Source organism: Sphaeramia orbicularis, chromosome 12, assembly GCF_902148855.1.
Source record: "Sphaeramia orbicularis chromosome 12, fSphaOr1.1, whole genome shotgun sequence".
NCBI lineage: Eukaryota > Metazoa > Chordata > Actinopteri > Kurtiformes > Apogonidae > Sphaeramia > Sphaeramia orbicularis.
This window is the reverse complement of record NC_043968.1, coordinates 16,039,523-16,060,679: the sequence shown is the minus strand read 5'-3', so window position 1 is coordinate 16,060,679 and position 21,157 is coordinate 16,039,523. Positions and strand designations below refer to the sequence as shown.

The following is a 21,157-nucleotide window of genomic DNA, read 5'->3' as shown; positions in this document are numbered from 1 at the left end:
AGAACGAGTATGTAGATGACGACCTACTCTTGGTGATACGCAGCACTGTAAATTGTGTCAGATATAATGCTTCATCAGCATTAGCTGCTACTCCTTAGCTTTAAGCTTACCTTGTATTTAAAGAAAACCATCTTCTACTTCACTTGTAGAATTCAGTTTCATTACATTTACCTCGCTGACATGATTATCATTCTCTATCTGCTCAGAGGATCACTCTCTGCCCTACCCGATAATAGGGCGAACGGTTCACAGAGCTTCCTCTATCTGTTCTTTTTAGTAGTTCATTTAACAGAAATAAAAACATCGGGGCTTAAATGGAAAGAAAAAAAAGATGATAAACTTCATAATTTCAGATAGAGACGTGATTACACTAAATTTTCCTCCCACAATAAGGTTGTTCTGCCAGTCCCTTACCCCCTTGCCTGTGCACAGGGTAACCGAGCACTGCAGCTACCACCTCCCTCCCACCCCGTCCACCATGTCGGGGAGGGGTCTGTACCCTTTCCCTCCCCTCAACAGGCAGACCCTTCCCCCCTATTAAGGGTAACATGTTCCCTGGGTAAAAGAGGTTCCCTATATTGTCTCCCGTAGTGAATGAGCTGCAGAGAGAGAGAAATAACATTAGGTTGTTATACACTCACATGCAGCAATGTTTCTTTTCTATTTCATGTGATAAAACAGCACATTTTTTAGTGAAATAAGAGAGAAACTAACCCCACTGATGAACCACACTGAAACAGTTACACCCCATAAAAGGTTGCCAGGCGTTCCTTCAGTGGCATGGGGAACTGATCCGCGAAGCGCCTCCAGTTCTCCTCTCCCACCTGGTTCTTAAATCCGTGAAGGATCTGTAATTCAACACCGGCACAAGTTTTTACTAAGTTGCACTGTAACTGATCTCGTACAAAGCAGATATATTAGTGAATGGAACGTACATTAAATATCGTCATCTTCAAATTTAAGTACTTTTTAGAATAAATATGCAAACAAACAAATTAATTTTGTCCAGATTTTACCTTGCAAAACATGTCTCGGAGGTCATCCTTTGGATTTACCCAGGAAGCCACAGCATCACAAAAGAATATAAAATCCTGTTCCAGAGAAGAAAGGTGAGGTAACGTTTCAACTTTCAGTGCAAGTAGCAACACAAATCACCGCAATGTCACCTTGTTGCTGGTCCTCACCTGCACTACACCTCCTGGATTTACACTGATCATAGTGCAAATTCCTCTGAATGCAGAGTCTTTCTCCTCATTGTCTCTTATGTTTCGTAGAGAGGTGCACCTGACAGCAGGGATGACCAGATTTAACATCAGACATATAGAACATTATGAAACTATTTTAGCAGCTTATATCCACTACACATGACTAAATCAAATACTTATGTATGACTCTATACATGTGAGAAAGTGTGATTCTAAGTATTAGCTTATCAATGAAAAGCTCATGTTTAGGTTTTTATCTCATCACTACTTGTCTTCTTTATCAGTAAATACATAATAAATTGTACGTGAGGAGAAAATGTGTATCATGACCTGAGATAACCACAACAAGTCAAGCATGCACACAAAACAGAAAAATAAATCACACTTTTACTCTTAACACGACTACTTTGAGCTCAATTTCAGTTTTGTCTATGAGCAATGTGTTCAGCAAGACCTCTTGTATAGCACCTTGGAAAATATTAACTTCTTCAAAGATTGACTTGAGAAGGTCGGGGGTAATTTTTGGGACAGGCACATGCAGCTGGGTGACTACTAAATGAGAAAGGAATTTAGGAATGCTCATTTGCAGAAAAAGACTGCATCCTTTCTCTGTTGTTGAACCAGCAGGCATGTGACAATTCTGATCCCATGCATCTTTTTTTTTTGGTTGTTAGCAACAGTAAACAATGACAAAAAACTTAACAAATCAAAGTATAAATACATGAAGGTGCTACTGAGGCAAAAAAACAAAAAAACAAATCACAAGTGGGACCTAAAAGAGGACGGGGTTAGTCACATGGTTGGCAATGATTACAAACTGATAGGAAAACAAAAAACAAAGAAAGGCAACTCAAAAGACTTTTTTCAAGAAGGAAAGTAAGGCATAAGGAGAGGAGAGCAACAGGGGAGAGAAGGGAGCAATAAGAGACAGACGAGAAGAGAGGAAGTAAGCAGAGAGAAGATGAATTAAATAAAAGATTGAATAATACACACCAGGGTCTTATAAACTGCTGTAGCATGGGTGCCACCTCTTGAGGACAAACGTAACCAAGACGACCAATTGTTATTGCTAAGGTAACGCAATCACGGTTACACACCACCAAACGCCAACCAAGACATGAGCAATGAGGAGGGGAGGAGAAAAATAAAGAAAAAACAAACAACTCAGAGACATAAATCAACAGAATCTGTGTATGATAATAAACAGAAGAAATCACTAGTGTTGATTATTACTGCCCCTTCAGTCATGGGGAGGAATGTAAAATATGACACTCTAAAAAAAACATACAAACACGTTTAAGGGAGAACATTGACAAGTTTGACAGGACATTCATAGAAAAAGGCAAACAATGACATCTGCTTTCAGAAATTATATGGCTCAAACAGCAAAGGCTATTCAAATGTAGCAGGAAACTGCTAAGCTAATTGGCTTATAATAAAAAGAAGGTGTTGACGCAAAAACACCTGTTAACAGAGGTGTAGCGTGTATATGTGACTGACCTAAACAATTCTCCCTTAAACTCACAAATGTTAATTTCAATAAGAAACAGAAATGTTTTTTTTGTTCTTTTGAAAAGAAATGACAGATTACTCCAAGCCAACTACATGGAGGGAGACTAGTATCCAGCACAGCAGGTTCTTATGAGGCAGAGAGGAGGGAGGACCTAAGTTTAAAAGACACAAAACTATGCAACATTCTCATTAACAAACAGGCATTTATGAACAGTCCAATGACACATGCAGAAAGCAGATGGTATGCTCATTAGAATAAAGTTCAGTGCAGGATCAGTTGATCAGAGACAAACTGCAAAGAGCCACTGTACTGTATACATGAATTTACAGCCAGGGCTGCCTTTTGCTGTGGTATTATATGGCTCTTAAATTAAATTTAGCTCCAATGGTGGAGGCTCTCATTTGGAGCTCTCTGTAACAAACATTAGAGACAGCCAAAAGCTGATTATAATTACTCTTTTTTAAATATATGTATGTATATATATATATATATATATATATATATGTATGTATTTAGCTTCTTGCTTTCAATTTCAACATTGAAAACATGCAACATAAAGTGAAAAATTTCACTGTTCAAATACAAACATTTCTAATAATGCTTATAAAATGTTACAATTAAAATGCTATATTTATCAAGTATCCTGCATCAAACATTTGCCATCCTTAACAACATTTAACATCTATTGGCAGATATGCATCCACATTTAAAGAACAGTAAATAAAAGCAACAAATAAACTGACAGCAAACAAACAGGAACACATCTACATAGTCCCTAGTTCTTCCTGCATTTAGGCTGGTTACACATCCCCCTTGCACACCAATTTATTTGTATGAAAAAGCCACTGTGGCTCAGGAATACACATTTTCCAAATTAGTAACAGCAAGAGAAGAGTGTAAGCATTTAGATATTAAATCCTCTAAAATATGTGCCTTGATTTTAGTCAGTTTAAATGTTCATGATCATTTATGGGTAGTTAGTATATGTTTGGCAATTTACTGTAATGTTTGACTATATGAGGCTGAAAATTCCTCGCCACCCTGCATCTGTCTCACTCACTGCACATTCAATTCACATTAGTTCATTCCAAGACTGGGCACTTACATAGCTTTCCTGATTCAAGAATTTCACTCTAAAGCCAGCCCAGGCTTTCTTTTATCTTAGATTATAGGTCACATAACTAGGTTGCAAATCAGTAAAATATGTTTCCATTGTCTGGTGAAACCAGGGAAACCTGTAAGGCTCAGGGCTTGGAAAGGTGCTTCTAACAGAGATTAGAGGGCAGGACAGGCACCCAGGTGAGTCCTAGCTGAATAGATCTGATTGTGTGTGAGTGCACCTCCCTGTCTATGTGGTGACTTGGCTGGCTGGCTCAGCACTGCCACCGACTGGTACCTGTGTTTTCCAGTAGAGTCTTTGGAGTATTGGGCCTGTTTATGATCTCCACCAGCTGGTGCAGCACCATGGCAATGTACGGCTGCATTTCAGGCCCTAAGGGGTGTTGGGAGAGTGAAAAAGGATGGGAAGAAATCTGTTGACTCTGGGTGTCTAATGAAGAAATGATGTATGGATAGAAGTACTGTGAACTACTAACTCACCCATTTGTATAGATATCTCTCCAATTGCCCATGTTGCATTGTTGCACACTGATATTAACTCTGGATTTAAATTAGTACCCAGTATGGGCATAAAATCAGCTGGAACAAGACAAGTGTGTCAATTTAACACGTGATGAGAGAATATACATCAAATTATCCTTCACAGTCAACTCAATTGACATACCAATGCATGGTTTGACATGTTGAAAACAAGCTTTGGTCAGATCTCCCAGCAGAGCAAAAGAACTCTGACGGACTTCTGGCATTTTATCCTGAAAAGACAGACACGCCTTAATGACTGCAGGAAGGATTGGTTTACAAAATCAGTGGCATTTTATTCACCTTTTCAGCTCACCTGCATACATTGGTACATGAGTGTAAGGATGTTGCTACGAGCAACTAGCTGCTCAATAGTGCCTCCCAAACCCTCAGCCAGTCCACTGAGAAGATCCAAAGCCACAATCATGAAGTCTTTATCAGGAGCTTCATACTGGTCCGGCTGTGACTGGTGAAGCTGGATGGAGAAAACAAGAGCAAATTAGTTGGGCAGAACGTAACTGGGGCCCTTTCATACTTACAGTGTTAAAATGTAGCAAAAAGCTCTTACACGTTGTTCTGCACTCACCATGGCCTGAGCGAGTGTCTTTTGGACCAAGTTGACGCAGCGTTGGTACACAGGCTCACAGTAGGGCAGGAAGCCACTTTGCAAGGCAGTTGCTACAGAAGACAGACACTGAGGAAGACAGGATCAGGTGCACATCCATGTTATTATCGCAGATTATAATCACAAAAATATTTCAAACAGATATACAAATTTGAGCAGCTGAAGAAAAGACACTCACTTCTAATAAAGGGAAGAGATCTTTGTCTTCATCTTTCAGCTGGTTCCATTTTTGGATGAGTGGAGGCATCAGCATCTGGATGTATTCCTGATAAACGACATGATTACATTAGCATATGTGTAACCAATGAGTGAATATAATAATGTGAATGAATTTGACCATTATGTTCAAAAAGGATACTGATAATAGCTGACCTACTTTACTCTACTTTCTGTAACATCTTAAGATATATCAACCGCTATGCAAGTAAAATGAAGAACAATGAATAAATTCAATGAGCTAATTTCACATACATGTAGAAATGTGATGCCAAATGCAGGATTTTTCCTGACTCATGAGACTGACATGGTACCATCCTGATCATGTGTACCGTGTTTTCAACTGGCTCAACCTGTTCTACTAATAATATGATTGATAAAAATATCAGTTATTCCAACAGCATTAGATTTACTGATCATTACCTACAGTCTAGACCGACAGGAACATTTATTGGAGGCCATGAAAAAAATGAATTGATGTGTTTAACATTTTGGCTCCCCACAAGAAAGGTTAAAAGCTTCTTTCTGTACCTGTAAAGTAATAATTATATTTGATAAGATGCCACATCAACATAAAGCTTCAATTGAAGAAATTCACAGAATGCAACACGGGAGGTGAAACAAATCTGAAAGGGCTGGCCACCTCACAATTCTCAGGAAATACAGGGAAAACCCTGGGATGTAGTGTATAGAGTACTCTGAGGTTGCATACCGGTTTATTGAGATGGTGCCCCACTGAGTCTGCTAGTGTTCCTATGGCATCATACAGAATGAGCAGATTTTTATGTTGGTATTTGCTGAAAGCAAACACTAGTGTGTCCAATATGAATGCCAGGTAGGGCACCAGCTCTGTACAAGCCTCCTCCTCCAAAGTGGCAAAGGCACTGGAAGGGAGAGATTAAAAACAGGGAGGAAATGAAAAAAAAACATAATTAAAAAACGCTATGGTGGCACCAATCCAAATCCATTTTCCATGACTCTACATACCTAAAAAACAGCACTCACCTGCAGGCAGCCTCCTGCACACGCTTGTTGCTATCTAGTATACGTTTGAGTAATTCTGTCATGAGAGGCTTTAGGTAAATATCTGGAGGCTGACTGACAACCCAGTGGGCATAGCGGCTCAGCGTCCAACAGGTGATGGAGCGTACCAAAGCCTTCTTATCAGACAAACACTGGATGAGATGGGGAATTAATTCAGGCAGGTATGGGATCATGCCCTGCATACAACCTGGAGATAGAGATAAAACAGAGACCAATTATACTCCCTGACGAGGGTGGGCAAAATTACCATGTTTGGCATATAATTTTAGACCACACGAAGGTTATACAAAATAGGGTACTTTTTTCTGTGAATTCAATGCAGAAATTAGTTAGATTAGCATGACGGTGAAAGAATCAGAAAAGCCTGAGAGATCATGCAGCTCACAGTAGAAACAGAGCTGCCAAATATATATCAAAGGACATGCTTCTTCTATCATACGGTCATACTAACTACCCTGCTCCTTGACATTTCTTCCATCTTGTCTTACCTTCAGCTATCGCACCCAGGACTAAGATGCCAGACTCTTTAACAACCCACTCTGGATGGAAGAGGAGCTCTTTGAGTAGAGGCAGAATGTGCAGCAACAGATCATCCCTGAACACATTGGCCAACACATCCAACGCTGCTGCAGAACATTTACCTACCATTTGGAGAGAAACAGGGAGACATGCACAGAAACATAGATGTGTGCAGACAGACATCACAGATAGAGTACACAAACACAAGACAAGTAATCAATACACTGTACACTTCCTATTCTGACTCAGCAGACTCAGAAACAGAGATCCAGACATCTCGGTTTACACAGGCGCTGCACTCACGCAGGTTCCAGTCAGAGATAGTATCATCATCATCCAGCTCATCCTCCTCATCTTCCTCTTCTTCAATTCCATCCCCCTCGTGCTGCTGGGCCACTGTGCGGGAGCGGTGGAAGCGTGGTCTGATGTCTTGTTCATTGTCGGGAATGGCCTCGTCTTCTTCAATATCCCCCTGATGACACATGCACGGGATGAAAACAGAAAATTTATGTGTTGTGAGCACATCATTTGTAACACTGATGTGTGAACAGTGATTTAACTGTTGCAGTGCAATAAAAAAAAATTAATTGTGTGTAACTTTTATGTATTTGTACACACCACACAGAAAAACCACTTAACCCACCCAGAGTCATGAACCAATGCCTAGGTTTAGCTTTACAGGTATGAATATTATGCAGCACAAACTGACCTTGAGCAGGATAATGTCAATCTCTGAGTACTTCATCCCGTTGACGAGCACTGGAGTGAGCCTGGAGCAGAAGCCAAGGAGAGACAATTATGACAACAAAGTGCAAGGACAGGTCAGAGGCTACAGGCAATCACTCACATCTGTTTCAAGCTGTGAGCAAAGTTTAATGTTACAGTGCGCTGACAAATGTTACAGCTGAGGTCAACTGTCAGGTTCTTAATCAGACTTCATGAGGCGAGCAAGAAAAATATCATCCAGGGACAAGGTCTTCACTGACTCACTGCCAAGGCTGCTATGAATCAACAGTTTCCAATGATGTGCCCTGCCAGCTGGTCTATTGTGTGAATGTTTATGTGCATTGTGAAGGTTCTCTTACTGAGAGAGGTGTCCGCAGAGCACATCTTTACACACCGGCTGTTCAGCCAGTGTAAGCCAGAACTCACAGGCCTCCAAGGCTACATTCTCATCTTGGTCCTGAGTTCTCTGCAGCATGTACTGAAATAAAATTACACATTTCTTTGATGATTTAGGCTTTACAGAAGTACATCACACTGCCAGAAGTAAGTGCTTCTGTCCACATGATGTTATCTGGAGCAATGAATCTGTACATTTATATCCAAACCAATACACAACTTTAGTTCAGACAGATTATCACTCACCTCTATGATGTTATGCATGTGTGGCAGGAGACGGTCCAGACGAACCTCCAGCAGCATGACTAGTGCTCTGCATACATTCTTCCTCACCTCTGGCTCCTCATCTGCTGCCAGGGCAAACAGATTCTATAGAGAGTACAGCAGGAGTTAAATGTCTTCTATACCAGTACTAATAATTATCCTATTTATGCAGCATTTGAGGATTTCTAAGAAGTGTTTTCCTGAACTGTTCATGTGAACAGTCATAGGGGTAATCCATACTTCATGTACAGTAAACTATCAATAAGACACCGAGTCCTAAACCTGATGACAAAGTCATTTTAAGTATACATAGTATTTTGGCTATTTAAGCCTCAGTTAAACACTTACGAACCATGTAGTGAGACAGTCTCAAAGCACTACCTTTGATCTGTTGAGGATGTGTTTATCGCTGTCTCATGGACTTCTGAGTGAGGCAGAGTGGGTTCCTGTTGTGGTGTATTTGTACACATAAAAAACTGCAAAAGAATGATACTTGTCAGACTTGCCTCAATGAAGGGGTCGATATGCAGCATAAGAGCCTGAGTCCTGCTGATGATGAACTGATTGACGCAGGCAATGGCATGAGACCTGCGAGGAGGAGTCACAACAACATGTTATCCTCACATGCTGAACACTATGAATGCAGCCTCTGTCTTGTTCTTCGCTCTGTTGCCTCTAATTTAACCTCCAAATATGAGGAACTCTTTTCTTCTGTGAACAAGCCTGTTGCAGTAGGACAGACTGAGACTTCAGTGCTACAATAAACACTCTGGACTTAAAGACCTTTCTTCTGTTGGATACTTATCCAATATGTGAGGATATAAATGTGGGATATTTAACATAAGCATGATTTAAAGATAACCAAAAGGGAGTACAGGACATTTTCTTAAGCAAAGGAAATCACTTAATTAAATAATACAATAATAAATTAGCCCTGACCCCTAAAATTGACATAAGAAATAGTAAAAATAGAAAAACAGAAAGCAGCTGTCAGGAAATTGCAATGAAAGTCATGTATCATTAGAACAGCAAACTGAATTCATGTCTAAAGACATTAAGGTACACACCAGAAATGAATGACACTCCTTCGTTAATATCAGAAATAATTTTTAAAATGTATTACCTAATCTTAGGACTGTTGTGCTTGAAAAACTGTAAAAACTTTGGGATCATGATGTTAAGAGGACGATCCAGCATGTCACTGTCTAGGATCTCAGCAGAGTCCTCGCAGATCTTCTGTAAGGCTCCGAAAGCTCCCTAGAAAGGACAAGAACAAAACAAAATTAATCATGGGAATTTCATTTTAGAGAAGTAATAATAGCAGTGATGTAACTGGTCTCTGAAAGGAGTTCAGGAGTTCTTTTGTTCACCGCACCACTCAACCTGAAGGGAAGTCAGATTGCAGGGTCAGCTATAAAGGAGGGTGTGTAAAGGTAGAAAGAGTGCGGGATTCTTTTTTTTCACATACATGCCACACACACACACACACACACACACACACACACACACACACACACACACACACACACACACAGTATATTTCAACACTAGCTAGCTGCTTGACTAATGGTTAGTATGCATGGTCACGATATGCTGCAGTGTACCTGAAAAATCCAGTCTGAGGAGCAAATATAAGAAATAGCACAGCACGAGCACTGATGCTGTCTGAAACCCGTTTCCATGGTAACAGTTCCCATGTCGGCATTCCTTTTAGATGACAGATACAGAACGCTTAAAAAAAATATACCAAGCTGCAGCAGTGAATTGGATGACAAGGATTGAGGCTGAGATTCAAGGTCGCAAACGGGCTGAGACAAAGTGCAAATAAGGTGCAGGAAGCCATTTCCCTCCTCCGTCTACTCCCTGGCATCTTGTAGAGGAGTAGTGAGCTTAAAACTGTTTTATAACCAGAACAAGGAAATTTCATTGTAGAAGTCTGGGATTTATAAGAGTCAAGAGAGGACGTTCAGATGACCAAAAATATTGATAAAGACAAATAATCGAATGGAAATCTATGACGGTTTCTTACTATCACATTTATACTCAAGGGCATTATCACAAGCTACACTGTGCTTCTAACAGAACTTGGTCAATATGAACATTTAGAGAAGAGGACATAGACATGCCCTCTTTGACTTCAAAACATAATATGATGAGTTTGTGTGCCTGAATGTCAACAGAGAAGGGCAGAGAGATGGGAGTGGCCTGAAGGCATTCAAGTGACGCTGAGGCATCTAAAGTGTAATCCTCCCTCCAAGAAGCGCTATGGAAGGTCATTAAATTTAAGAATGTAAGTCATGCAGATGACAGCCAGGCAGGCCACAGAGAGGAATGCATTTAGTCAACTAAACAGCTCCTGCAGGCTTCTGCTGCTGTGGAAATATTAATGTGTCGTGGTGCAAATAACATAGTCCCTTCACATTTTGCATTTCATAATTTCACACTTTACAGACCATACCTGACATGTTAGTTCATATATATGTAGGTGTTTTCATGAAAATAAGTGGTGTGAATTCCAACAGTTAACATGTATAGTATGCAACACTCTGTGTATGCTGATATACTCAAATAATGCAGACTTTCGTGAAATAAAATCAATTAATACAAAACTCTTGATCACGTCCCAGCTCTGGACAGGAGGTCACATTCAGTCAAACGCCATGATGCCCTTTCTGGCCTGCAGCTTTTCACAATCATTTTAGCTGCACTATCTGCCTTGCTTTAGACACCATGAAAAACACCGTAAGATGTTGAAATTCTGATTTTGATATTTTAGAGAATAGAATGGGGGCTGAGGTCTGGTGAGGGAATCTATTCCATATTAATTTTCTTTTTTCATACAGTGTAAGATCCTTAAAATAAGCATGGAGGTGACAAACATTATCTTATATATAATTTGCCCTCTGGAGTGACATTAATCTTGACCCTCACACCGCTATTGCCACCACATTTTAACCGTTGTTAATCAAAGCTGTAAAACTGCTCTTAGGCAAAAACTATATGAAGCATCCACCAAACATTACACTTGGCATCTATTGCACCTGCTTGTATCTTTTTATAGCTCATAGCACATGGGGAGGGGTACAGCGTGATGGCACAGGGGGCTATTTCAACCACCACTCCTCTAAGACCATAAACGAGACAGGACCAACAGTGCAGCTGCAAATCCTGACCATGGCAAAATGAAATCCAATTGAATCTTGTCATTCTAATGTTTTCCATATGTGGATGATTACTGTTTGCACTCCATCTATGGTTTTGGCATACTACCGCTACATAGCACAGATACTGAATTGAATTAAAAAAACAACATAACCATAGCTAAACAAAAATTAAAGATGGCCCTTTTATGCATGTTTCAGGTCAATATAGTTATTCCTGAAAAGCTCACTCAGTCCTGCGGCAGCACATACTTGCTTGTTCTTCTACCATCTCTCGAGGCTCAGTAAACAAACAGTAGTAGATGAATTTTAAATGCTATTTTTTGTTGTTAGTAGTATATCTTTCCAAATCAAGCCTACATGGTTGAGCCTGAAAACAGATCCTGTTATACTACACATGCACAACTGAAATCTGAGCCTGAGATGTGTCGCACAGGAATCTTAAACATAAAGTCATCTCACAGCTTGAAACTAGGAGCTTGCTTAATACAACTGACATCATCATCGTCTTCTCTAAATTATTTCCACATTCAAAGGATGTGGGTGCCAAAATCTCTGTTGGAAAGAGCAGATCTATAAAATGCAACACATTATAATAAGATAATAGAAGTCACAATAAGAGTCAGTATCAGGGAATTGGTGATATTTTTCAACAGCTTCACAAATCACCCCACATCCGTATTCAAAGTCAAAACTTTGAATACCAAACTTCCACACATAAAAAAAGATCAATGTGTAACTTGAGTTTTTTAGCTCATCTTGGTTGAATACATTACATTTTCATTAATATTACTAGGTAAATCCAGCATGTCTACCTTGATTTTAACCATAGACTTTTTTTTTTTTTTTTTTAATACCTCTGCCTACCTGAGCAAAGCAAAATACATGTTCCTTTCCTCTCTATATGACTCTGGACATTATCAATATTTAACATATTCTGAGCACTTGATACCACACATTAAAAGACTGTTATCCAGCAGCATCTCAGCTATCTTCAACATTAGAAGCTAAGAAGCTTTCCAGCCCCCAAGCTGCTTTTCAAAAACATACGGAGTCTTATGAGGAGTTGCTACATTCGGTCGTTGTTCAGTGTTAAGCCCTGCACACATACACTTTAAAATCCTCTGCGGTAAATAGCTGACCTAAATCTCAGCTTCTGAATGAGCTTCATAAGAGGGGCTGGCTGGGGCACAACAAGAAGTGTCATGTTTATGTTAGGGGTCTTTCTGAAATTTCAGATAATTCTTTCCTTCTCAAAGTCAGACGGACATTCCTTGTCCTCCAGTGTAATGCATCCAGCTTCCCTTTGGGAGTCAGAGACACATGCAGCTGACAGCATATTAATGACCAGTGAGCTCATAGGAGGTATGGGTACATCAGTATTATACCACAGATCAGATGATCCAACATCTACTACGAGTACAGCACTAACATTTTAGTGGCTGCTGTGAGAGAGAACAGTTCAGTTACTGAAGTACATACAATATTTTGAAATAACTGAATCAAGAATGGATGATATCTGCTTATTTCAGTGCAATCACAGAACAAAGCCATATCTGAACTGAATAATAGAGTAAAGACTGCCTAGAATCCCAACATTAACAAAAATAATTAACAAAGAAAAAAAAGACAGAACAGCACTGTGTTGTTTTGTTGCAAATGCAAATTATCAAGGTTATTTTGGGTAATGACTCCTAAAATGGGGTCATATGATTTTCTGGTAAAAAGGATAGAATGAGAATAAATGACTTCATTTTGGGTAATCTGCTGCAGTTGTGGCTGCAGCTCCAGCTGTGAGACTGCCTTTAGCTTATCTGGCCAGCAGGATGCTGTCCAGATGCTGCTTTACAGCTGATCCAGCTCCTCTACAACCACGATAAATACATAGACGCAGAAAGATGCCGTACTACATGCATTCCAGACATAAACATTCTTCCTTATACTCATAAATTCACAAGTATGCCACAATTCAGCACAAGTAAGTGCACATTCTGTCTCAGACACCACAAGAAATTGCAATGAAGACAAATGTAAATAACAAAAGGGGAGCCTGACCTATAGGCCCAAATTTGAAAAGCCAGTCCCTCATTCATTAAGCAGCATCTCCACGGTGTATTCTCACCTCACATGTATTGTAGTCCTCTGAATCCAACAGCAAACAGAGTTTAGGAAGAAGCTCTGGCCAGTTCTGCAGCTCTCCTTTAGAGGCAATAGTGGTGATGAGGATACCTATTAAGACAAAGCCTCAGTCTGAATATTTACATTAATGTGACAGAAACAAAAACAGCACAGACATTATTGCTTTTGCAACCCAAGAAATCTAAAGGATAAAGAACGAACAGTCATAAAACACTGTAAGAGGACTGCATAGTGTATACAGTGTAATGTATATAGCATTAATTGAGAGCTGAGGCATTAAATAATCTTTGCTGATGTGTTTTGATGATCTGTGTTTTAAGCATTTTATCTCAACCAAGGAGGTTATGTAATTGCCTATGTCTGTTTGGTTGACTGTCTACAGAATTACACTACAGTGCTGATTTTGATGAAACTTGTTGGGAGATTTGGGTGAGAACCAAGGACAAGCCCATCAGAATTTGGAGCAGAGCCATTAGAGAAGGGATGAGCCTGGATTTTTCACCGCTTTTCTCAACGTAGTGAGAAAGTGACTGAATTATCTGCTCTGCTGAGCGGTCTTTTAGTTTAAAGAAGTGTCAAGTTTAATGTCCTGCTCTAATGAGAAGTGATACACACAGCACCAAAGGTAATACAGGTGCTGCAATGATCCCAACACATCAACAAACCTTCCATCCTCAGATTAATTTACACTCTGATATATGATCAATATTTGACAAAAACGCATCAGTAGTCTCTTAGTTTTGGTCAGTTCTTATTTCGCTATTTTCTTCTTTTTATTAAGTTAATGTTGTGAAAGCCAGTGTTCAATTTAAGCAGTTATAATGTAACAAGACAACTGTATTTGTAGCTTAAACTATTTTTTATGGTCAGAACATGAGAAACACTTGCCCAGTAGCCGAGGATTTCAGAAAATCAAGAGGCTAATTATTCAGAAAAAATTACAATGATAAAATGTTTTTTGAAAATGACTGAAATAATTCTAATAAAAAATTAATAAGACAGTGTTTTACCTATCTATCTATCTATAGCACTGGCTTCTTGTTTGGTGACAGTTGTGACAAGATATAGTATTGTGATATAGAATTATATTGCAATAACACTGGAGATTATTGGCTTCAGAGATAAAATGTGCTAAATCTTACATAGTCTGATATGGTGAATCAGACAGACACAAGTGCTGGTTGGCTGATGTTTTCAAAATATATATGATAAAGTGTAATTACAAATATATATAAGTTTATGTATATGTATATGATAGATGTATAAATGTTACACTACAATGAATCTCAAAGGTAAATGTATTGTGCAGACAGTAAGTACAACTGGAGCTCAGTGACAAACATTCCCTTTAGTTAAAACCCATTCTCTTCCTAATACAAATAATTTAATATTTCAACCCAATACTGTATTTTGACAACTAGCATATGCAGGATTTCTTTTTTATTTATTATCAAACCAAAATGGGTTCTTATTCTGGATGCATTTCAGCTGCCAACCTCCAAAGAAAATAGTCATGGTAAATTCTAAAAATTGTATTGTGTTATGATATAAAATCATTGTTTATTGAACAGCCTTAACTTGATGTTCAGTATTATTGCTAGGTTATCAAGCAGCTGAAATGACATGATGTACATTTACTGGCATGATGACAACAGCCAAATGAAGCTATATGTCACATGTTACAACAGCACAATGTGTCAGCAAACACAATGAATTTCTATAGCTCAAAGGTAGATTCAATGGATCCAGATGAGGTAACTCACCCACAGTGGCCCGGATGAGGGGAGAAGAGTCTCCAATGTTTTGAAGACACTCACTCTTGATGAAATCAGACACACCATTAGGGAAGTTCTGATAGTGAGCTTTCACATTGTTCTTCAGTATCAGGCCACTTAGGGACCGCGTTGGCTCATCTTAGGAGGAGGAGAAAGGAGCAAATCATGAAGCAACATTTATCTGAGCTCAAATTGTTGTACTGTTGTGGTGATAACAAAGGTAACATTGTAGAGGAGACTGGCCGTAGACAGAATGTTACACAATCTTATTGCTATCGCATTTTGTGGTCAACACAAGCAGCAAAGTATCGACGCAAGAATGCTTAAACAGTGACCAACAGAACACTGATTCAAAAGCAAAAAAAAGGTACGCAACACAAGTTAGATTTATTTTACAGACTGGTGGAGAGTATTTGGACTTGAATTATTTATAACTTGGCTGCTCAAGTGCGACAAATAATACGACAGCACCCTAAACTGTATTAAATCACTTAACATTTGGGTCGTCTACCATGCCGACAGTGCAGCCATGAGTTGAGCGATGCCAGGAATTAGGTTTAAAATTAGAGTGACCCATATTCTGAGTGCCACATCATCTGTGGCAAAGATGCCATTGGGTCACACGAGTCACAGCCAGACAGAACTGTCACTGAGCGCTTACATAAAAATAACATGTAAAAACTGTTCAGTGTCCAGCAGCATCAGATGATCTAGGAACATAACGAATACAAGACTGAACAGCACACAGAGACAGGCACACAACTTACCTTCTGATTTCAACTTTGTCAAAACAAATATCAAATAGTTGTTAAAGTCTGGGTACTGGTTCAGCTGTTCTAGTCTCTGAGGAGGCTGGTTGAGGAAGACACATGCTGACCATTTACAGACAGTCCACACTTTCACATATTACCACTGCAATCTGGTGTATGTTAAATGACTGCAAAACAGATTTTTTTCCCCCCTTGCACAGTTATGGTGAAATAACAGGTGTGACTGTGATCAAGAGCTGGTGTAATGTAACTGTAAAACTGTGTGTGTGAGGAAAGTAGGTGCACGTTTATGAGGGGTTATAAAGATGTCATCTGCTGTGATCGTACACAGACAGATGGTGTATTTAGGGTTATTGCAGCAGTGTGTCTGCCAGTTAATGATACAGTCCATAATAAATCTTACATAAGCAATTTAGCATCAGCATGCATACTGGGAAAAACACCATAACAGACAACAAACAGTGGATGACGATGCATAAGGAATATAGTGATCTAGACAGAATCTATCACAGGAATTTTCAATGAGCTGACAGATCCCTTCACAGTGAGATGAAAACAATGTGATAGTAAAGGCATCATTCACACTTACTACAATTACAATCATATTCTAGCTTTTTATTATTATTACTTCTTAATTGAGAGTAAATAAAATATGTTTCAATTCCAATCATCAAGTCAGATATATTAATATAAAGCACAAGGATTTATGACATTGTGATGATTCTTTGAAGGCTGCTGTCATACTAGTACAACAGGATATTCAAGGTCTTGGATGACAAGGACAGGTTTAGGGTGATACGGTGTATAAGGAGGGCATTGCTCTTAGAACTAAGCAAACTAGTATTACCCTGACTTAGCATACTAAACTCCAAGTGTTAAATAACCAGACAAAACAATTTCAAGAAGGTAATGTCAGCTGTGCCAATGACGTGAAGGGTTATAGACAAAAAGGCAGGCAACAGTACCTGCATACCTGCTAATAACGGTATCCACCCCGGCTACTACTAGCTAAGGCTAGCCTGTTGAGTCTAGCTGTCTTTGTTAAGACAAACACAAACTATATCCAAGCCTTATCTTCCTGCTCTGGTTTGAAGAAAAGGATACTTGCTGGACGGATCTCTGTGTGGACGTATCTGGCGACTGAGACTCTTTTAACAGCTGTAAAATTTGTTGAAGTCCTTGCTCGTCTGGCTTCCACTCACACTCCATCTTGATCTGCTGCTGCGGATAAAGAAATAACATTAGCTAACACAGAGGATTTGTCATCAAACGGTTCACTGCTGTTTTCCAAAACTGGCGAGAACACTTGAACGTCACATTAGCTACACGTAAAAACTCGTCTCGGACACACGGGCGTTTGTACCTGGTTTGACTTTGCCCACGTACGCGACTCTGTCTGACTTTCTGGTGAAATGTGACCGTATGTCTGGCTTTTCAGACATGGGCCTGTTAAAGCAGGAACATCCGTTTTCGCAACAAGCTGAAAAGCTGCGGGCCATACAGACTCGCGTCGCATTTAGCTAACTGTCTGATCAGCTGACACGGGGCTGCGCGGTCCTACTGCTAGTCGGGTTACGTCAGACGTGTTAACAGATGGCGAAATGTTGGACATATTTGACTTTCAAAACCAGTACTCCTGTGACTATTTTATAGAGTTAGCCATCAAATCCCTACTCTGCTACGTTAAAGTAGTGGTTGCGATACCAGGAGAGAGAGGCGAAAAACGAATGCGCTCTAAAAATGTACATTTTCTGACTGTACTTAAACGCAACAATTGCGCCCTGACGTCGCCTTTACGATCATAAATGGAGACGTACAAACAGCGACCTCTGGTGTCTGTTAGTGTCATCCCTCTTTGTTTTACAGATTGGATACAATAAAAGACTAAAAATAAAATAGCTCAGATTAACTTTGAGTTTTGTTCAGTTAATCTCATTTATATGTTACAGAACAGTTATGAAGCACAAAAATGATCTTGTCTCTACATAAAAAAAGTGACAAGTATGTAATAAAAAGCAGTTTTTTTATTTGACTTTTATTTTACTTAGATAAAGTAAGATAAGATATGCCTTTATTAGTCCCACAAGGGGAAATTCCAGGTTTACAGCAGCAAAAGTGCAAGCACACAAGAGCAAAGATGTGCAAAAACAGATATACACATCAAGAAAGCTATCTACATTATTTACAGCTGTGCACATGCTGATCATGCCACATGATACTGTGGTCTGAGAAATTATTAGATATAAATTTATGATTCTAAAACACAGTGTCACTGCACAGAAAATCAAACAAAATTAATATTTATATTATTCTGATAACCTCTATTTATCGGCTGCTTTGTGCTGACATTAATTACAGTCATTAGTTGGTTACAGGAGTATTGCAAATGTTGGGAGAAGTCATATGGAATCAGAGGACCATAATATAATTCAGTGAACCTTTAGGCCAAAAAATATTGTGCCGTTCAATTTTTAGCTTACACAGCTGTTGAGTCAGGCAATAAAATGGTAAATATTGTGATATAAATGTTCATTTGAACTTTAGGATTCATTTTGTTAAAACATTTTTTAAAAAATATTTCAGTGTTTTGTTGTTTTACTTGATAGTATTCATGCATATATTCATGCTGAACAAACGTTGCTATGATTGTTTTGAATGTCATATCTCTAGATTTGTGAATCTAGAATGTGAATATATCTTTGACACTTGGCCACATAAAAACATCTATATGGTTAGATAATACTAGGACCAAGTAAAAAAAAAATATATATTAGTCCACTTGTTTGTCCAACTAACAGTGCAAGTTCTTCCTTAACAATAAAACTGCATGTCTCCCATGCAGTGAAACCAAGTTGGAAAATATTTACTCAGGTAGGCTTTAAAAATTTTAATCACTTGTAGACCTGGTGAATATTTTTCCTTTTCTACTTCTTTCCCACCACATTCTCTACAAGTATTTTTAATTACATTGCTGATTCATATTATTACTGTAATGGATTGCTGTATATTACTGAATATATTAACTACTGTATGCTATATATGTAGTTCATATCATTGCCAGCTGTAACATTAAACCCTCAGTCATTATAATCCTGTTGGACGTGGCTAACAATGTGATTTAACATGTGACTTGTATATAAATACCCTCTTATATATAGTCATATGTATCCAGGAAGCATTTCATTGTACATTGTAACTACTATGTTTTATCCTGTGCATATGACAACAAAACCTCTTGAATCATGACTATAGATCATGCTTAATAAGGGCTTTTCTGTAATTTTGCTTTTCATCTAACTTTGGATTTTGATGCCAGTACTTGTTCATTTGTATGATTAAGGTTGAACGCCTGAGTTTTGTTTGTACTTCTTTTTTAATCCTTGAACAACTGTGTATTCTGTGAAAGCGACATAGAAAATTTGGAGCATTTATTTTTTTCTGTGCAATCCAGTACAGTCCTTTTGGAATGGAGTTGGCTTAAGTCCAAGAGGGTAGAAACATCACCTTTAACTTGGAAGGCTATTAAATCTGGCCTATATGGTAACGAGAATTCAACTTTTATGGTAAACATTTTAATCTGATTTGGAAAAATTTTCATCCACAATTGTAGATACTTTAAAATTGATCCATGAATAAATTACTGGTTGAATGAGTTTGATATTCTGTACAAATCTCTACAGCACAGGTGTCAAACATGCGGCCCGGGGGCCAAAGGGTCCAGTCCAGCCCTTGGGATGAATTTGTGAAATGCAAAAATTACACTAAGATATTAACAATCCTTTTAGTTCAGGTTCCACATTCAGACCAATTCAATCTCAAGTGGGTCAGAACCAGTAAAATACTATCATAAGAACATATAAATAATGACAACTCCAATTTTTTCTCTTTGTTAATGTAAATATTTTCCTGTATTTCCCCAAAACAAAGAATAATTTCACAAAAAATGTGAATAACCTGAACAACTATGAACAACCTGAAATGTTTAAAGAGAAGTCAGTACAATTTTAACAAGATTCCACCTGTTACTAAATGTTTTATGTATTTGTAGATCCACTGTGATCTGTATGTTATAATGTAAATGTAGAAATGATAAACTGAGGCATAATATTATTAAAATTACACTTATTTTTTCAGTTTATTCATGTTATTCACATCTTTTGAAAGGGTAGTTTGTAGATGTAAACCTTTTCATAATGTAAATTTACTTTTTTTTGCTTTAAAACATAGTGAAAAGTTTGGAGTTGACTTTATTATATATATATACTATTATGTTATTATTTTACAGGTTCGCCCACTGCTGATCAAATTTGGATGAATGTGGCCCCTGAACTAAAATGAGTTTGACGCCCCTGCTCTACAGTGTTCAAAAGATAAGAAAGCCCTTCATGTATTGCCTTTAACCCTTTCGTGCATGAATTACGTGAATCTTAGTCAAGATTTTTTCTTGAGTGTTGTTATTCCTCCTTAGGCATGAAAAAAACAATGCAATTGAGTTTTTTTTTTAATGGTTACAAAAAGATCCACTCAGCTACACATGCATTGAATTTTTGAAGCAAAAAAACATGTATTTAAAAACCAAAATTTAGAAAGAGACATTAAAACAATGAAAAAAAAAATTTTTTTAAAGCTGCTAATCGGATGTTTTTTCACATTTTAGCGTATTTTATAACTAGTTATTACTGACTTCATGGAGATAATATACAAAAAACCCTTTTTGTTTAAAAAGCAAACAAACAAAAAAAATTTAATTACAGTCTAAAAATTAGCAATTGATTTACACTCAAACATGTTACTGCAGATCAGGTTTATCAAGAACAGCAAAGTTACCGTAATGGTATAAATTGCAGTGTATGGGATGATGCATAAGCGTCCACTGTGTTGGCTGATATGGAACTAAAATGATAAAATTCATGAATACTGTATATGAGAGAACAGCTGTAGACTAACTGTCCACTGTAGTGAGCAATATGCACGAAAGGGTTAATTTCTGTTTAAGATGAACCCCTGTTTTTTTTGTTTTTTTTTTCATTCTTAATTCCTATATACTCATGCCTCTATGGGAATTCTGACATAGTGACATATATGCCATGTTTGTTAACTTTCAATAAAAAAAAAACAAAAAACAAAAAACAAAACACTTTTTTCATCCACTAGATGGCAGCAGGT

The 21,157-nt window shown here is 38.2% G+C and overlaps 1 protein-coding gene across 3 annotated transcripts; it reads right to left on the bottom strand.

Moving 5' to 3' along the window:
- Positions 1-277: 277 nt before the first annotated feature.
- tnpo1 (transportin 1) lies at positions 278-17,508 on the bottom strand. Of its 3 annotated transcripts, none has more exons than XM_030148507.1 (25): positions 17,355-17,508; positions 17,096-17,212; positions 15,989-16,064; positions 15,210-15,359; positions 13,430-13,536; positions 9,270-9,403; positions 8,653-8,734; positions 8,129-8,251; positions 7,846-7,964; positions 7,470-7,530; positions 7,064-7,232; positions 6,730-6,882; positions 6,203-6,428; positions 5,910-6,081; positions 5,160-5,246; positions 4,925-5,050; positions 4,673-4,831; positions 4,502-4,589; positions 4,318-4,416; positions 4,115-4,210; positions 2,199-2,274; positions 1,185-1,284; positions 1,017-1,091; positions 715-848; positions 278-599 (listed from the first exon to the last, which is right to left on the bottom strand). In XM_030148507.1, exons 1-24 carry the CDS (start codon positions 17,505-17,507, stop codon positions 741-743), a joined length of 2,856 nt encoding a protein of 951 aa, XP_030004367.1. In that variant the 5' UTR covers position 17,508; the 3' UTR covers positions 278-599; positions 715-740. The 3 variants fall into 3 exon arrangements, with proteins under 3 accessions (XP_030004367.1, XP_030004370.1, XP_030004369.1); XM_030148510.1 differs by having other exon boundaries at positions 4,943-5,050; XM_030148509.1 differs by having other exon boundaries at positions 17,096-17,209.
- Between the last annotated feature and the right edge of the window lie 3,649 nt (positions 17,509-21,157).